The following is a 19,353-nucleotide window of genomic DNA, read 5'->3' as shown; positions in this document are numbered from 1 at the left end:
TGCAAGTCTCAGGCTATGTGGTGCTTTTCTGACAGCACCACCTGCCGGAGTCAAGAGACTGCAGGAGAATCTCAGCTTTCATTTATAAACAAGGGAAGTTTCCAGTCCACACCACTGCAGAGAAAAGCTTGAAAATGTGACCCAAGTTTGCCCTAAAAGCTTGAAAGCTGGGAGGAAAATAAAAAGAACCCAATGTTTGTTTTAAAAATTGCATGACTCTTAAGCTAATCTCATGATTTTGGGGGACCTGGCTCATGCTTTGTGAATGTTTGGGGTTGGTGATGCTGGGGAAGTGGGAAAGAGAAGCCTTTAAAGAGTTAAACTACAAAAGTAACCAGTTGGGGGTTCTGCTGCTGTTCCCAAGAAACCCCTAACCCAACCCTGTGCTTTACACTGCACTGCCCCAGCTCGGTGGTGTGGACCGGCCTAGCAGGCTGGAGCTCCCAGTCATGCTTTGGCAGCCGCCTCACTCTGACAGAACTTCTGAGTAGTTTTGGGCAGAGCAGGCATTGACCTGCCCAATACCCAGATGCGGAGGAGAGTGCCAGGCCCAGCACTCAGCAGTGAGGCTACAGCCCAAGCACCAGGGGTAATTGCAGGTGGTGATTGCAGGACAGGGGCAGAACGTCAGAAGGAAAAGGGGAGAGACAGAATTAAGGGAGGAAGGCTAGATAGGAAGGACCAAGCCACGGAAGGGGAAGGAGGTGGTAATGAGAGGAGCAGGGAGCCATGAGGAGAAGAAGTCAGAAGACGACGCTGAAGTGGACAGATGAGAAAACAGCCAGCCGGCAGGTGGATAAGCCGAAGCAATGATGGGCTGGGATAACAACAGCTTGGAAGAGAGAGGGAGGGGAAGGGAAAACATCTGCCAGCTAGCCAGAAGGGTCCAGAAAGCAAAGATGACCACAGAGCTGGACACTACCATTCTTGATCCACCATGGGGACAGCAAGGCTTGCCTTGAGCCAGGGGTTCTCAGCTTGGAACTTGTGGCCGCCAATGGGGGCGAGACCACCTTTCTTTCCTTCATAGCTAGATGGGTGGTGGTGGCCCTGGAACTTTTCCATATTGTGACCCCAAGTTGAAAACCAACAACCCCTGCCTTAAGGGGTGTACTAAGGTAGAGGACATGTTTGCCCAACTGAAGTGTGGCCATCCTTTCACCCTGGCCTTTCAGACTTGGCATATGGGGATGTATTTCTCATTGGCTTATGCCTCTGTTGGCACACCCAGAGCTCTTGTCTGTCTTGATGGAACTGCAGGTCAGCTAATGAGAATGTCACAAAATGATCTTAAAATTGTGAAGACAAATGGAGCTTTATGTTCATCTCGGTATTTATACCCCCCATCGCCACAGCAGCTGAATGGCACTGAGCAATCATCTATCCAGGGCAGCAAATATACCTTCAGAGCTGGCTCCTCATCTGATGTCACTTGACAAATCTGCACTGCAGTCACTAGACCTACACCAGTTCACACCAGCTGCAGATCTGGCCCTCTGCGGGAAGTCACCGATTGTACTGCTCGGGGGCGTGAAGTCCCTTGGCTTTATTATTCCATCACCAGCAGCACGCTATTATCACCCAGAAGTGCACATGCGGTTACCTTCTATTGCTCAAACAAGCTTTTGCAGCAACACACACAGAAACAATGCCAGTGGGATTCTGGAGGCATTGTACCTGGGAGCACAAAGTGTGAGTCACCAGAACCCAGGGTGCAAATTACTTCGTTCCTTGTCTCCCCAGTGCTATTGTTCATACTTTTATCGGTAAGGTCTGAGCTGGGTTTTTGGGCAGGAAATTGGCAGATAGTTTAGGGTGGGCGCCAATACTTTGGCAGATGCAAAGAATCTATTGGAAAAATCAGTGGACTGACTAGGTTAGCTGGTAATTACAAGTAAGCAGGGGAAGCTGGTGGAATGGGGTAGCTGGTCCAATAACAAAGTGGTTTGCTAAGCCAGTTTTCTACAAGGCCTTATTCAAGGACCTTAGCGTCCCCGGAGTATAGGGAAAGGACGCAAAATTCACACAAAATTCAACTCAAACAGAAAACACCAAGGTTGGGCAACTGGCCTGCCTTGGAGCAGCTGACTGACTAGCTCTGCCTCTCCAGAGATTATCCCCCACCATGATAGTATGGATTCTTGTGGTCCCTCTGAGGACCCACTTTGAGTGTCATGAATGACACATAGCAATGAGCTGCATCAAGCAGGAGAGGGAGGGATCTAGAAGCGTGTTGAAAGGGTCAATGCTCCGTCCAGTTTCCATTAATGTTCATCTATCCCCTGGAAGTGGGAAGACCAGAGAGGCGGAGAAATAACTAGAAATATTGGCAAGAAAAGCATAAAATAATAAAGTGCAACACATGGGAAATAATGAGGCCAGCGTCCATGTGCAGAAAGTAGGAGCAAGTTCAGCAGTAAGTGCTGGCAGTGATAGTGGGCAGCAAATTAGATAGACGTTCCAACTGGATGGAGCTGCATAAAAGGCCAGTGATGGGCTCCATTCACAGAGCAGAGAGGTGAAGGACCTTCTCAGGGAGCTCTGTTGCCTCTTCATCTGGCATGCTGCGGTCCTGGAGACCTCAGGACCAGACAGATACTGACAAATTTGATGGAGTTCAGAGAAGTGCAACAAAGTCCTTAGGGTGCTGGAGGGACTGATTTATGTGGAAATATTCGAGAACTGAATCCATAGTGGATCACACAGCTAAGTGATAGCTGAGGGGAGAGGGGTTAGTAGGCCCTGGAAGGGTGAAAATACCAGGAGTGGAGAAGAAATGAATTTGAGGTGAGTCTAACCAGGAATAATTCATCCAGTGAAAGGTTCTTTCCCACTGTACACTTGCCAGTGTCTAACTTCCTAGGGGAAATAGCAGAAATCCCATCACCTGAGCATTTTAAAAGTGGGCTGAATTGAGTACTAGGGAGCGTTCTGTAGAACACATCCTGTATTTGCTAAGGAGCAGACTAGATGACTCACTAGGTCTCCATCTCTAAAGTCCGTCCCTGTCATCTCTAGGCCACAAGCATCAAAGGGACATTCTAATTTGAAACTGCCAGAGTAGTTGGACCACGTGGGGGCCACTGAGAGGAGTGGGAGAAGCAAGTCTGCCAGGACATCTCTGAAGATGCTACGGGAGTGAGCAAACCCACTAAGCTTTTCCCTGAAGGTGCCAACGTGGATGGGAGGAAGGGGTTTGACGTGGGTCCCAGGACAGCTCCCTCACGAATGGCAGGGAAGGCGTGCGAGGAGCAGCACTTTGTTTACTAAATTACAAACAAGATGCTGGAGGAAATTTTTACCTTGGGTCAACTCCCCGTCTCCCGCAGCTGATCTGTGCTTCGAAGACATTTTCAATGTAATTAGTCATTGCACAGAATGCATTACACCTACACAATCCCTTCTGTGTACGAGGGATACACTCACTGTGAAAGACACGTCATAGGAGAAGAACAGCCAAAGGCACCGTAGGCAGGAAGCAGTTAGAACTCACTGAGGTCCACCCACCACACATCATTTGTACAAAGGCCTGTTTTCTCCTAAGTGCCTGTCCACCGCTCTTTAACAGGCTCCCAAGCACAGCTCCTAGTGATGCCTTTTGTTGCTCTGTTCCATGTGGTAATTACCTTTGGAGACAAGAAGTTTCCTCTGTGCTGGCTCCTGGTCTAAAGTCAGTTTGTATTCTTTGGCTCTAGCCCTGTTGTGTTCTTGAATAGTTCTGCCACTTTCACTGCCTCTCCTAGCTGAGGACAACCCACTGCCTGTTCTTAATCACCTCGCTTCGAATGATTCTAAACCAAACATCCCTGAGCTCTTTACAGTTACAACATCTGCTAAAGGCTCTGTCCTACTGGATCTCATCTGAGCCTTTCAAAAAGCATCGTCTACAAAACCCAGCCATCCCAGGAGACGGGTTACAAGGGACAGACTCTTCCCAGACCTAGTCCGATAGGAGAGTCCATTGTCCCAGCCCTGTTCATGGCTAAAGAGTGGGGGTTGGAAAGTGTGAGGGGGAACAGAGACAGGTTTCATTGGGGGAGCACAGCCATATAGGGAGAAAATGGGGGTGGGGGTGTTTCATTTGCAAAGAGTGAGGCTGAATGCAGATACGTTGGACAGGACTTTATTAAACGCTGTGCATGGCTCTCTCTGTCCACGTGACTGAGCTGCTTCCAACCTAACTCCCTGCATTCCCTGTTCTGTCATCAATGCCCAAAACTGTAGATAGTTCAGCATGTTAATAGATTCAGTGCCTTGGTCTCTTTGCCCCAACTCACTGATGCTGGGTAGATGTGCTCTTCTCAGGTGCCAGCTAACACCAGTAATGGTCCTGGACATTATCTGGTCTCTGCCTGGTAGCACTGGAGGTGCATCAACATGTGCTCAAATCTCTTTGGAGCACTAAGACGTGGCTTTGCCATGATTGTCTCTAGGGGTTTGTGGTCTGATTGCCCTATTGCTTGATGGCCATAGGTGTCCGGGTGGAATCATTCCACTCCAAACACCACAGCCAGAAGCTCTTTTTCTCTTCAGGCTTTACCCCTCTTCAGTCTCTGACAGGGCTCTGCTGGCGTAAGAGACCGGCTACTCCTGCAGAAGAGCTACACCCAATCCTTTCTCTGATGCATCACACTGGAATGTCAGAGGCTCCTCTGGCTGGTGGTATTTCAGGACAGGGGCCTCCATTATTATGTGTTTCAGTGTGTCCAATGCTTGCTGTTGGGGACCTGCCCAGTCCCACTCAATATCCAGCCTTGTGAGCTGACGAGTGGGTTCTGCCACTGCAGCCAGAACTTGGACAGAATTTTTATCGTTCCAATGAAGCACCATTCCCCTTTCACACCCACTGGAGATGGCAGGTCTAACTGCCTTGGTCTTGTTGGGACCTGCCTTCAGTTCCTTGCTGTGAGCAGATGTCCAATGTATGTCACTTCATGCTGTTCGCATCATATTTTTTCTGGGTTGAGTTTTATATTCTTGTGCCTCCATCACAGTGGAAAAGATTGTTGTTTTCTGTCACAATCTCGTTCAGTTTCTGTATTGTTGCTCCTCTCCCTACAATAAGAATATCATCTGCAATTATGTTCACCCCAGGCAGTCCTTCCAGCACTTGAGTGAGTCATCTCTGGAACACATCTGGTGCTGGGCTTATGCCCATCACCATGTGCAGCCACGTGTAGGGACCAAATGGTGTTGCAAAGGTTGTCAGCATGTTGCACTCTTTCTCCAGGCTGTTGTACCAAAACCCATTCCTCACATCACAGCTGTAGAGATTCTGGCTTTGGAGAGTTCTAGCGAGATGGCATGAGTTGTGAGCAGTGGACCGTGACATCTTTTCAAAGCCCAGTTCAGTGACTCTGAGTCTATCCAGATGTGTTATTTGGCTGATGGCTGTCCTGGCCTCTACAGGTGCTATGATTTATAGATTCTAAGGCCAGAAAGGACCATTATGATCATCTAGTGTGCCCTCCTGTATAACACAGGCCAGAGACCTGCCCCACAATAAATCCTAGAGCAGATCTTTTAGAAAAAGAGCCCACCTTGATTTAAAAATTGTCGGTAATGGAGAATCCTCCACAACCCTTGGGTAAATTGATCCAATGGTTAATTACTCTCACCATTAAAAATGTACTCCCTATTTTCAGTCTGGATTTGTCTAGCTTCAACTTCCAGCCACTGGATCATATTATATCTTTCACTGCTAGACTGAAGAGTCCATTATTAAATATTTGTTCCCTGTTTGATGCCCCTGCTCTGCAGACTTCTAAGCTCAATGCTAGAGTACGTGGTGCCATTGGAATTTTCCTTCATGGTAAACACCCAGGTTCTACTATGGGGTGTACTTGCAGTTTCAGCTTTCTTTTGAGACACTCCTTGTCTTGGAACACATCCCCATAGGCTCTTAAAATTACCTCCATTGTCCATGGAACTCCCCCTTTTGCTTCTTGCTCTGCCTCTATAACAGTCTGATGCTCTCCTTGATCAGATCCATGGCTTGTACGGCTGTATGCCCCAAGAGGGGTCTGTGGCACTTACCATCCACCACCACAAACTTCAGCTGGCCCCGGTGGTTGTTTTCCAGACTAGTTACAAGGAGGTGACATTTTTCTATGGGCTGCATTGTGCACTCATTGTATGTTATTAGATTGCAACTGCTCTTTGTGATGGGTGTGTTCGAGCGCAATTCACACCAAGGAATCACACTGCAGGAGGCCCCGCTAGCCTGCTGAAATCATACAAGGCTTTTCCCTAGTAACATTGTCGTATGCACAGAGGTTGGTCTGGTCTCTTGTTTCTCTCCTGGCCCACAGCCTGAGCCCGATATGCTCTCGGGCTCCAGGAGAGAGTCATGCTGTCACCAACGCTGCCCACTGTGCCCTCCCCCTTTTGTACAAGTCTGGCTGAATCTTTCTGGATCCTTCCTCTGCTCTGGCACACGCTGCTAAAATGGTTCAACTTGCCACGTTCCTTGCAATGCTGTCCAGTGCAGAGCCCGTCTCCTCTACCTGCTCATGATGTCTCCCTTGGTAAATGCATCTCATGATGGATATGAAGCCCTGGCCACCTGCTCGCCTTTGCTGTTGTCTCACTGTACATACTTCTGAGGCTGTTGTGCCTCCTAGAGCTGTCATCCTTTCTCTTGCAGCTTCCACTGCACGTCCCAAGGGAAAGCATCTGTCTAGTCTGAGATCACCTTCCCGGAGCAGCCGCTCCCACAGGCGGGATCCCAAGTGCTGTAGACTGTCCTGTCCTGAATGAAGGAGTCTGACAAGCAGAGCTGGCCCTTGGGTACGGTGAATCGGGGCGACTGCCCCAGGCCCCACACTTTGGGGGGCCCCACGCTCCAGGGCTGGAGTGCTCACCGGCAGCCTCCCTACCAGAACCTCCCCCCACTGCCTGCTGGCAGGCCCCGCTGATCAGCACCTCCCACTCCTTCCCAGTGCCTACCGCTTGCTGTGGATAGGATGATTTGTGGTGTCAGAAGGTGCTTGGGGGGAGGGGGGAGGAGTGAGAGTGCAGCACGCTTGGAGGAGGGGGCAGGGTGGGAAGAGGTGGGGTGGGGCCTTAGGGAAGGGGTGGAGTGGGGGCAGGGCCTGGGCAGAGCCGGGGGAGCACCTCCCCAGCAGATTAGAAACTCAGCACCTATGTCCCGGGCCCCGCACCCCCCTAGGGACAGCCCTGCTGACAAGTCCCCAGAATCACATGTGGCAGCCAGTGTGCGTAAGGCAGTAGCATAGGGGTCTATCCCCTTCCCTTAGGATGGGTCTCTAGTCACTCTGCAGTTCTGCATCGGGGAGCAACAGGGCGCTGCTGTGAGGCTTGAGGCCATGGTGAGCTTCAGAGCGGTGCCGACCTCTCTGCTCTGTTCCCTAGTATGGTAAAGTAGCAGTTTCACTTGGCTGCTGTTGCCATCCTCCTGCATGACCAGGTCTGTGCACAGCTCAGCTCCTCCTTCGCCCAGGTCCATCGCTGGGCTAGGTTTGTGCCTGCACAATCCAGGGCTGGGGGTGTCAGACCGAGTGCCACGGCTCACGCTGCCAGCTGCTGTGCTGCAGAGAACTCACCGCTCCGGTGCTGCCACCGCGTTTCATTTGCAAAGAGTGAGGCTGGAGGCGGGTAAGCTGAACAAGTGGAACTTTATTAAACCCTGTGCACTGCTCTGTCCACGTGGCCACGTTACTTCCAGCCCAGCTCCGTGCACTGCCTGTTCTGCTGGTGTCTCATCACTAATAGTCCCTCCTGGGAACATGGGCGTTCTGACTCCAGTTCCACTGATCGTGATACAGAAGGGAGGGGCAAAGATCAGGTATTTGGGTAAAAGGTGACAACCAAACCAACCAGTGGAGTTCAAATATTATTGATGGAGAAGGTGGCAAACTCTTTCCTCTCTTTGACAGACATGGAGCACAGTTGCCAACTTTCACGCAGGAAACAAGCACCCCGACTTTCACAATAAGCCAAAAAATCAAGCTAATCCCATTTCAAAACAAGGCCAAAACAAGCCAATCCCTAAGAACCCCAACACGCTGTGACTAGATCCCCCCGGCATGCAGTCTGGAACTGTGGTGGGCCCGCTGGGCATCCCCCTGGCTCCTGCTTGCCGGGAGCCGATCAAAAAAACAGAAGCAACAAGCTACAACAAGCAACAAGCCAAACAAGCAACAAGCCACAAGCCAAAAAGTAGCCAACAAGAAGCTCACAAGCCAATTAAGCCCCCCCACCCCAAAGCCCAATTTCTGCATTTTTTTCATGGGTTTGGCATGTATGACATGGAGGAGCTTTGTGATAATCTGAGAAAACTGATATGTAACCTAGTTATTGAGAGCGAGTCTATAACTTATACTGGATCATAGGATGCTTATCATAGGCCTATAATACTTTAATTCAAAGGGGACAAGCAGGAAAGCAACACAGTTTTCCCAAATAAGAACATCCAGGTACACACTTGAAAGACAATGGGTCAAGGATCCTGCTTCCCGTCTCCAAGTTGCAAGCCTGGTTTTGCCAAAGCTGGGAATTACCAGTCCTCCCAACAGCCCTGGGATTCATGGGACTGTCCCACTGTGAGCCCCAAACCTCTCTGTCCTTGCTGAAGTAGAACATTTCCCACATTCAGGGCTGTCCAAAGGTTTGGCCTGCCCACCTCTCCATCTCCATCTCTGAGGGATTGAAGGGCCAAACCTAAGTGGCTCTGTGTCCTGCTTTAGCCACGTGAAATGCTGGGAGATCTGAGTTACTAGATCAAAGAGCTACACCCAGTTAAAAAGTTACTTGATTCCTGCCAAGGGGGTCAGTTGCCAGGGGCTGTCTAGGGAGTTGTCTGTGAGCTCTGACGCGGACACAACATGGGTCCTGCTGGAGTGTTTGAAGACATTAGGGCCTTCCCCAGCTCCAGGGAATGGTGAGCCTTAGAGAGAGGCAGGCATGCGTACAGACTGGCTATTGTTTTTAAGATCTGTTTTCTCTCAAACGCTTTTGTTCTAAATAAATGATCTCTTGCTTTCAAGAGAAAGTATGGTCACTGGATACCACTGTCATTGCCCTGTAGGGAACAGACCTCCAGTTGCTTGACATACATCAGGCCTGCAGATGTAATTGCAGTTGATGCACGGGTGATTGCAGCCCAGAGCCTGGTGTGAGAATGGGAGAGTCACATAACTCCATCCTCAGATAGGTGACTGCTCAAGGCCTGAGACACGGTGCACTTGGAAAGACCGGGGTGGGGAGGCAGAGGTGCAATTAGCTCAGTAGCTATGACACACTTATCAGCCTTTCTGGCCTGTTGGAAGGGGATGAATATGTAACATGCTGATGTTATAAACCTCCTTACCTGCTCTGGGTTATATTTTGAGAGGACTCCGTCCCCTTGGAACTCTTCCAAGACATCCTTCAGCTTCTTAGTGGAATCTAGGAGGACAGAACCGTATATGAAACACTGTGATGCTGATGAAGGAACAGACTTCCCCTCTTGCCATGAAAACCATTAACAGCAGATCAAGTTGTGATGTCACAAGCTTTCCCAGTGATATTAAGCCACCCATTTAGCAACAGGACAGCTAGAGGCTTAGCATGCTAGGAACAGTACCATGTACTTACCCACCTATCATTTCCCCTTCTCTGGAGCAGGCACCCGGTGCTCCAGCCCCCATTACAACTGGGGTTATTCCTCATCTTCCATACTCCTAGTTACTTATTTTGAACCTCCTGCTCCAGCTTCACAATGTGCAGCCAGCAGGGGGAGCTGTACTCCCAGGCACTGGGCCCAAGCTGAGAAAACAAACTATCAAGTCTGACTGGTGAACATTTCCAGAGGGTAGCCGTCTGCAGCCAGGGCACTTTAATAAATACATAAGCGGATAAAGGATATACAAAACATGGAAATGAAGCCAGATCCCAGTCAGAGGGAATCCCATCATCTCTCTGCAGGAATGCTCCACAAGGGATTGAGATATTCTAACGGGAACTTAATGCAAAATTGGGTGATGTCCTGAGTGGTGTCTCATTGAACACTAGCTGCTGCTTTCAGGGACAGAAAAATTATAGCTGCATCAGTAGATTCTCTTGTTCACTTGTTGCGCCCATTACTGCTGGGAAGTGGCCAGCAGTAAAACCAATCTGCACAAACAGGAGAGAAACTTAGTGATCTCTCTCCTGCCATCCATCTCCATCCTCTGACGAACAGAGGCTAGGGACACCATTCTTTACCCATCCTGGCTAATAGCCATTTATGGACTTAGCCACCACGAATTTATCCAGTCCCCTTTTAAACATTGTTATAGTCCTAGCCTTCACAACCTCCTCAGGTAAGGAGTTCCACAAGTTGACTGTGCGCTGCGTGAAGAAGAACTTCCTTTTATTTGTTTTAAACCTGCTGCCTATTAATTTCATTTGGTGACCCCTAGTTCTTGTATTATGGGAATAAGTAAATAACTTTTCCTTATCCACTTTCTCAACATCACTCGTGATTTTATATACCTCTATCATATCCCCCCTTAGTCTTCTCTTTTCCAAGCTGAAGAGTCCTAGCCTCTTTAATCTTTCCTCGTATGGGACCCTCTCTAAACCCCTAATCATTTTAGTTGCCCTTTTCTGAACCTTTTCTAGTGCTAGAATATCTTTTTTGAGGTGAGGGGACCACATCTGTACACAGTATTCGAGATGTGGACGTACCATGGATTTATATAAGGGCAATAATATATTCTCAGTCTTATTCTCTATCCCCTTTTTAATGATTCCTAACATCCTGTTTGCTTTTTTGACCGCCTCTGCACACTGCGTGGACATCTTCAGAGAACTATCCACGATGACTCCAAGATCTTTTTCCTGATTCGTCATAGCTAAATTAGCCCCCATCATGTTGTATGTATAGTTGGGGTTATTTTTTCCAGTGTGCATTACTTTACATTTATCCACATTAAATTTCATTTGCCATTTTGTTGCCCAATCACTTAGTTTTGTGAGATCTTTTTGAAGTTTTTCACAATCTGCTTTGGTCTTAACTATCTTGAGTAGTTTAGTATCATCTGCAAACTTTGCCACCTCACTGTTTACCCCTTTCTCCAGATCATTTATGAATAAATTGAATAGGATTGGTCCTAGGACTGACCCTTGGGGAACACCACTAGTTACCCCTCTCCATTCTGAGAATTTACCATTAATTCCTACCCTTTGTTCCCTGTCCTTTAACCAGTTCTCAATCCATGAAAGGACCTTCCCTTTTATCTCATGACAGCTTAATTTACGTAAGAGCCTTTGGTGAGGGACCTTGTCAAAGGCTTTCTGGAAATCTAAGTACACTATGTCCACCGGATCCCCCTTGTCCACATGTTTGTTGACCCCTTCAAAGAACTCTAATAGATTAGTAAGACACGATTTCCCTTTACAGAAACCATGTTGACTATTGCTCAACAGTTTATGTTTTTCTATGTGTCTGACAATTTTATTCTTAACTATTGTTTCGACTAATTTGCCCGGTACCGACGTTAGACTTACCGGTCTGTAATTGCCGGGATCACCCCTAGAGCCCTTTTTAAATATTGGCGTTACATTAGCTAACTTCCAGTCATTGGGTACCGAAGCCGATTTAAAGGACAGGTTACAAACCTTAGTTAATAGTTCCGCAACTTCACATTTGAGTTCTTTCAGAACTCTTGGGTGAATGCCATCTGGTCCCGGTGACTTGTTAATGTTGAGTTTATCAATTAATTCCAAAACCTCCTCTAGTGACACTTCAATCTGTGACAGTTCCTCAGATTTGTCACCTACAAAAGCCAGCTCAGGTTTGGGAATCTCCCTAACATCCTCAGCCGTGAAGACTGAAGCAAAGAATCCATTTAGTTTCTCCGCAATGACTTTATCGTCTTTAAGCACTCCTTTTGTATTTCGATCGTCAAGGGGCCCCACTGGTTGTTTAGCAGGCTTCCTGCTTCTGATGTACTTAAAAAACATTTTATTACCTTTGGAGTTTTTGGCTAGCCGTTCTTCAAACTCCTCTTTGGCTTTTCTTATTACACTCTTGCACTTAAGTTGGCAGTGTTTGTGCTCCTTTCTATTTGCCTCACTAGGATTTGACTTCCACTTTTTAAAGGAAGTCTTTTTATCTCTCACTGCTTCTTTTACATGGTTGTTAAGCCATGGTGGCTCTTTTTTAGTTCTTTTACTGTTTTTCTTAATTTGGGGTATACATTGAAGTTGGGCCTCTATTATGGTGTCTTTAAAAAGGGCCCATGCAACTTGCAGGGACTTCACTTTAGTCACTGTACCTTTTAACTTTTGTCTAACTAACCCCCTGATTTTTGTATAGTTCCCCCTTTTGAAATTAAATGCCACAGTGTTGGGCAGTTGAGGTGTTCTTCCCACCACAGAGATGTTGAATGCTATTGTATTATGGTCACTATTTCCAAGCGGTCCTGCTATAGTTACCTCTTGGACCAGCTCCTGCGCTCCACTCAGGATTAAATCTAGAGTTGCCTCTCCCCTTGTGGGTTCCCGTACCAGCTGCTCCATGAAGTAGTCATTTAAAGTATCGAGAAATTTTATCTCTGCATTTCATCCTGAAGTGAAATGTTCCCAGTCAATATGGGGATAATTGAAATCCCCCACTATTATTGGGTTCTTAATTTTGATAGCCTCTCTAATTTCCCTTAGCATTTCATCATCACTATTACTGTCCTGGTCAGGTGGTCGATAATAGATCCCTAATGTTATATTTTTACTAGAGCATGAAATTTCTATCCATAGAGATTCTATGGAACATGTGGATTCGCTTAAGATTTTTACTTCATTTGAATCTACACTTTCTTTCACATATAGTGCCACTCCTCCCCCTGCATGACCTGTTCTGTCCTTCCAATATATTTTGTACCCCGGAATGATTGTGTCCCATTGATTGCTCTCAGTCCACCAGGTTTCTGTGATGCCTATTATATCAATATCCTCCTTTATCACAAGGCACTCTAGTTCACCCAGCTTATTATTTAGACTTCTGGCATTTGTGTACAAGCACTTTAAAAACTTGTCCCTGTTTATTAGCCTGCCTTTTTCTGATGTGCCAGATTCTTTTTTATGTGACTGTTTATCATCTGATCTGGCCCTTACATTATCCTCTTCCGTCCTCTGCTCCTGACTATAACCTGGAGATTCTCTATCATCAGACTCTCCCCTAAGAGAGATCCACACGCTCCTCTGCAGCAGTCGGCTTTCCCCCATGCAGCTTACAACTGAACCAAGATGAAAACCTGTTCTGATTGGAGGGTGGTTTTGGTTGATTGGTTTTTTTCCTTTTTTTCTTCCTTCCCCACATATAAAAGGTTTTAATGAAGGAAAAACAGCAAGAGAGACTGCAGAACCCACATCCAACAAAAACAACATATCTGTTTTGAAGTGATGGCTAACAGAATACACTGAAGACCAGGTAACTACACAGCAATGTTTCTTGAACAAAGCACTGTGCTGTTCTACCCACGAAACAAGGAGCCCTCACAGGATGGGGGATCTTTAACGAACAGTTCATAGGCCTCACAAACCACTGAATGTATCCATCTGACAATAGAGCGTATGGATGCCAATCCAAGAGGTTCAAGGATGCTGAACTACCAGCTGCCAGACAGAGAGTGGGAGCACCACGCAGCCGGGCCGTGTGCAGAAGCCCCTTTCATCTTAGCTGGGCCTGCCTCACTGCCATGTTTTTCCTCACATACCAGTTTCCTGCAGACTCCTGTTCTCAGAACCCTCGCCCTGCCAGGGGCACTGAGGAGAGGGAGAAAAATCAACACAAGACTAGAAAAAGTGCCTGCCTGGAAACAGCCCGGAGAGGCCCAGCGGAACCTTCTGCCACTTCAAATGGAGAGGACACACTGAGGAGTTAGTGAGGCTATCAGGTCTCTGCCCAGCTCCACCTGCCATCACTACAGGGTGGGCAAAACAAGGAGAAGCCTCCATGCGTGGCAGACAAGGAGGAAAAATGGATCCCAGAGCAGCAGGTGCCCAGGAGGGAGAACAGTGCCTACAGGCAGAATGGAGATTCTGCTTCACAGCGAGACTTTGAGGCAGCGCTGGCTGGATGATTGTTCTCGTTGCAGTGTTTGAGCTGGACGGAGCCTTGTGTGGGAATGGTGCAGAGTGGCTGCTCTGGAAAGCATAGAAGTGGGCACAGCACAGACAGCGGCACTGCGACCTTGCTGCACTAGCCTGGCCAGCACGCCTCCAGCCTGACTTTAAGGACGCACATCAGTATATAGGGACACTTATCCAGCGCCCATCTTTGAGTGTCTGTAAAGGTGCCAGCTGGAATAGTGGTCTTCTCCATGCATACACCCTCCCACTAATCGCTGACCTGAGACCACCCGGCCATGGTACATATAGGCCACTGAACACCACTGGCTGGTGCTGCCCCTTGGTGAGTTAATGGTCTGGGCAGAGTCTCAGCAAGTGGCCCAGAGGTGAGAGATTCCACATGCCATTGCTAAGGCAGCACTCGCTCCTGGAGGCCATGGAGTCTAAGTGCCTTCCTCAGTTGCACATGCTATTGAAGGCGACTCACCCACAATGAGATATCTAACCCAGGAGTGACTCGGGACCCCCTGGAATGGGAAACAGGCCAGGATGCCCTGCCTCATGCTCCCCAGTTGCTTTTTAAGTCTGACCCCAAGGCTGCACGTGACTTGTTCCCAACATCCAGACTGATGCTGGTGTAAGCAGAATCTGAATGAGCTCTCCCCTAACATCTAGTGGTGAGCTGTGGAAAAATACTTCAGAAGCTGATCTCATTTGCATGGACACCCTCATCATGCCTAGGTGTTCAGCATGATTGGATTGCTTGCCCAAATGATCACTTGTGGCTGGTGTTGGATCCCCAGTCTCCTTATTATTTGGAGTAATAAAGGGTTGTTATCCTTGTTGTGTGAACCGAGGGCAGCAGAACTGCACCTGGCATACATCAGTGGAGGGACTCACCCTCAACTGAATGGAACTCGCTAGGCAGGGAACATGGGTTCCAAAGCCCAATGAGTGAAGAGAGGGTGGGGATAGGTCTTAGGCACCATATGACTCTTCCTCTCTCCATGGTATAATACAAGAGCTAATTTAGACTCAATTGAGAGTCTTGTAACATGCTGCACAGCTGAAATCACTGATACCTTGGTCTAAATATTAGATCTCCTTTGGGACAGTGTCTCTGTTTCAAGAGACTGCCCAGTGTACACCAACAGTGGGGTTCCCCCACTAACAGCTGAAATCACTGAGAGCTGTGTTGTGTGTGGGGGGGAGTGGGGGCTGAAGACACCTTGGTGAGTGGCCAGCTGGGCAGCTGGCAGAGACTTGTGGCAAGCAGCCAGCAGGGAGGCTGGTGGAGAAGTGTGGCGAGCAGCCTGTCTGGCAGAGACATGTGGCAAGCAGCCAGCAGGGAGGCTGGTGGAGAGGTGTGGCCAGCAGCCTGGCTGGCAGAGAGGTGTGGCAAGCAGCCAGCAGAGAAGCTGGTGGAGAGGGCCAGGGCAGAGCCCTTCAGAGGCGTGGCAAGCGGCTGTTGGGGCAACGAGCAAGTGCCCGAGCAGGGCAGTGTGTAAGGTACCTCCTTACCCCACCCCCTTCCACACAAGGTGGGAGGTGAACCTCTGAACTCTGGGGCTGCACTAGCCAAGGACAGCAACTGTGAGTGGGGTACAGAGAAGGGATGGGCACGTTAAAGGGACTTTTGGGTTGCTGGACTTAAGACCCTGAGGGAAAAGGACACTGACCAACTTACTTGGGGGTGGGTCTTTTACTCATGGTTTGTGTTTATGAACCCTAGTTGTGGTGTTTTCCCAAATTAATGCTGAGTTAATTCCCTCCTTTTATTAAAAGGTTTTGCTACACTCAGACTCTGTGCTTGCAAGAGGGGAAGTATTGCCTCTTAGAGGCACCCAGGGGGTGTTGCGTAATTGTCCCGGCCGCTGGGTAGGGGCTTGAGCCCGTTTTGTGTTGTATTGTTGAAAAGGAACCCCTAGATACTGAACCTGGCCCTTGCTGCTGCTGGCTCCCCCTGGGTTACACTAGGTTCTATCAAGTCTTTCTTTCAGAATCCAGCCTTTCCCCCATCTCCCTGCTGCTGAGTGTGGCTCCACACCCTGCCCCCTCACCGACTCCTGCAGCCCCTCAGCATTCCCCACGTTGCACCACGCCCCTCCATCCACCCCACATCCTGCAGCAAATCTTCCTTGCCTGCTGTCCATGGGTCAGGAGAGGGGACTCTTACCTGGAAGGGGAACAGCCTTTCTGTCCCCAGATTTCTGCTGCCCTCCCTCACCTGCACAAGAGCCTGCTATGGAAGGAGACTTGGCAGCCCCTTCCCTCCGCTCAGCTTCCATGTGAGACAGGAAGCCACTTTCCTCCTGCTTGGGAGGGATCGAGCACCAGAGCAGCCAGGAGGAAAATGCCCATGGCAGCTACCCCCTGCTAGAGACTAACATGAGCAGCAGAGGACAGTACAAAGTGAAATGACTCCAAGTGAAGAGGTCATGATGGATGGGTGGGATTCCACAGCCGAGACAAGAGGGGTTTCTATGGGAAGGCTGAGCGGATGCACAGGTCAGACAATGAGGTTTCAGGGAAAGGGGGGAGGGCCAGGCCAAGTGGTGGTGGAAGTAGATGAGGTGGAGGGCTTGCGGGACAGGTACGGAGAGGAGTCGGGGGGCACAAGCAAGGTGAGGTCCGGGTGTGACACCCAGGTCTAGCAAAAGAACTGTCTGTTAAAAGATGAGATGGACATTGCAGCTGAACGGGAGGAGAGAGCAGGAAAGTAACAAGGAGTCACACAGGCATCAGACTCATCAGTAAAACTACAGAGGATCAAGATCTTCATAGCAACGTGGGAAGCTTAAAAGCAAAAAGAGGTGAAGTAGGTCACCTGGCTGTAGAAGCGGCACACTCAGTGAACCACGGTGGAGTGGCAGATCAGTGGGATGGTTTACAGCTGGCCAGGAACCACCCAGGCAGGGCAGAGCAGCTGAGAGCTGGAGGGAGCACTAGGCTGAAGATGCGATGTTTTGCAATCCAGGGGCTCTCAAGAACGTCATGCTAAATAAACGTTCTGTCATGCAAATGGGGCTCCAACTTTCCCTACCTCTGGGGATTGGAAGGGTACGTGCATTTATGTTTGCGGGGCTCAGACACCAGCTCTGAGTGCCAGAGAAAGCCCTAGTGAGAGAACTCCTGGCCACAGAGCTTGACTGTCTGTCTAAGGAAAATTATTTGCACCAGTCGGGAGTTTAAGAAAGCCCTTTTCACTCTCCGAGAGGAGAAAGGAAATTGGAGCTTTAGATTATCACAGAATTAACTGCGCTTGCAAAGAGATCCAGTAATCCGAGGAATAGGCATTTTCCTGGGCCCCTTCAAGCCCTCATTAGCCATATCTGCTTAAAAAGCAGATTAGCAGACCAGAAATCAAAATTTAGTTCTTCGCCACTACCGGCTTCTAGTGATGTTTTTTCTGCAATAAAACACGATAAACAGGCCGATCAGAGTCAAAGTTAGATTGTTTCAGATACAAGTAAAATGTAACACAATGTACTCCAGATTAAAACAACTAGTGAGGCTGGTCAAATTGAGGCCATGTATGATTTAAATAGGAAGCACTTTAAATGAGAAGTTAGGGTCAACATTGTGTGATTTGTCTGTCAAGGTCACATCCTTTTTAGCCTCAGATTGCAACCCACCTTTCTCTTAATATATTTGAAGGATATTGCACATTCATAAGCCCTTTAGTGCTCAAAACACTTCCTTTGCTGCTGTGGAATGTTGGACAAAGACAGAGTGAGGTCTGGGAATGGAGAGACTACGCGTAATTTTGTAAGATATCAATTTCCCCTGATATTACTACTAACTCTAACATAGATAAAGTTAGTAATTTTCTCCATCAAATTCATCTCTGAGTTTCCATTTCTTGCCAAACGTCAATTAATAAAATGAAGATGTTGCATACCTTTTTTTTTGGACTTAGCATTATCATAGTTATTTTATTGTCTGTGCTTAAATAAAACAGAACCCACTTTCTGAAGCTGCAGAACTTGATTCAGAAGCAGGATACTCCACATACATCATTGCTTCCCAAACATCAGCTGTATTTTACAATGTTTTGTTTGTTTCTCCTTAATGTCTTTCTTGGCTCTTTATTTTTTTAACTGCCCTGAAGTTACGAATCTCATTTCTGATAAGTGCTCACTAAGGAATGTTTTGCTCTTTCTGACCTGTCTGTAGAGTGTTCCCTTTTGTAGACTTTCCTGTAAATATATTGGCTAAGTCTAGGCCAGATTGTCCCCTTCTGATTGCAGAAGGCTATCTGACAAGGATTTCCTCCTGTAGATTCTTGCTCAGCGTGCCAGTGCTCAGCAGGGCCTTGATGGCAGTCACAAGCAGCTAGACCCGATGCAGTACTGGAAGGGAGAACAGGGGGTGGGTTCAATGTGGAGAAGGACGGGACAGTGATTTGGTCCAAACAATGGGTAAAACAATTTTAGTTTAGTGCAAAGGGATCAAGATTTGAGCTTCCCCAATGACTCTGGAGCAGCTGAAGTAAACCATCACCTCCGGATGCTGCCTAAACCGAAGGCAGGAGGGATTTCTGCCGGGCAGCCCTAAAGCAGTGGCTAGCCTCCAACTAGTGATGCAAAGCAGGTCCTGCTAAAGGGCCGGAATGTTGCCATTGTAGCTGTTCCTCCTCCTCCTCACCCCAGGGATGGAAAATCGCTGAGCCCGCAGGCACCCCCTGCAAAGGGAGCAGAGCTGCTTTCAGACCAGGCTCTTTTCAGGAGCGCTGCGGCTATAAATACTTGAGAAGAGTTCCTTCCTAGAATGCTTTAATGGGTGCCAGTTTACTTTTAATTCTCTTTGCTCTGGTCTCAGGGCCCCGGGTGGGTCCAGATAACCTGGATTTAGTCACACAGGATCAAAATAGAGAGAATACCACAGGAAAACGCTGCCGCTGCCATTGCCTGAAAGCAGGAATAGACTTGAAGGTCTAATCCAGCCACTGTAGAAATAAGCCCACAAAATCTTCAGTCTATGTTTCTGGAGACAGTGTCCCCTAATCAGCGACACGGCTGCTGAAAAATGATGTTAGGCTAATCTCTGAAAGATTAAATCATGGTAATAAGGTCAATGGGAGAAAAACGGACCTGACCAAACTCCCCCCCTCTACCTCCCCACCCAGTTCTACCAACATTAGAGGCCAGACTTGTGACAAACAGGACAGCTCCTGGGACAGGGGCGACCCAGTACTGCCGAGTTATGCTGAGTAGGGCTGACTGGAGAACAAGAATTCTCTTTTGTGAAAGACTTCAAGGTGTTAACATTTGTTTGCCTTCTGCTGGGGGATGAAAA

The 19,353-nt window shown here is 48.2% G+C and overlaps 1 protein-coding gene across 3 annotated transcripts in view; it reads right to left on the bottom strand.

Moving 5' to 3' along the window:
* Positions 1-19,353, bottom strand: part of DGKG (diacylglycerol kinase gamma) — a 184,938-nt gene that overhangs the window by 101,189 nt on the left and 64,396 nt on the right. For all 3 annotated transcript variants that reach the window (XM_045029040.1, XM_045029038.1, XM_045029039.1), the window contains exon 3: positions 9,332-9,408. In XM_045029040.1, the coding sequence (XP_044884975.1) occupies positions 9,332-9,408 (77 nt within the window). The remainder of the gene's footprint in view (positions 1-9,331; positions 9,409-19,353) is intronic.

Source organism: Mauremys mutica, chromosome 9, assembly GCF_020497125.1.
Source record: "Mauremys mutica isolate MM-2020 ecotype Southern chromosome 9, ASM2049712v1, whole genome shotgun sequence".
NCBI classification, from domain to species: domain Eukaryota; kingdom Metazoa; phylum Chordata; order Testudines; family Geoemydidae; genus Mauremys; species Mauremys mutica.
This window is presented reverse-complemented; position numbering and strand designations above follow the sequence as displayed.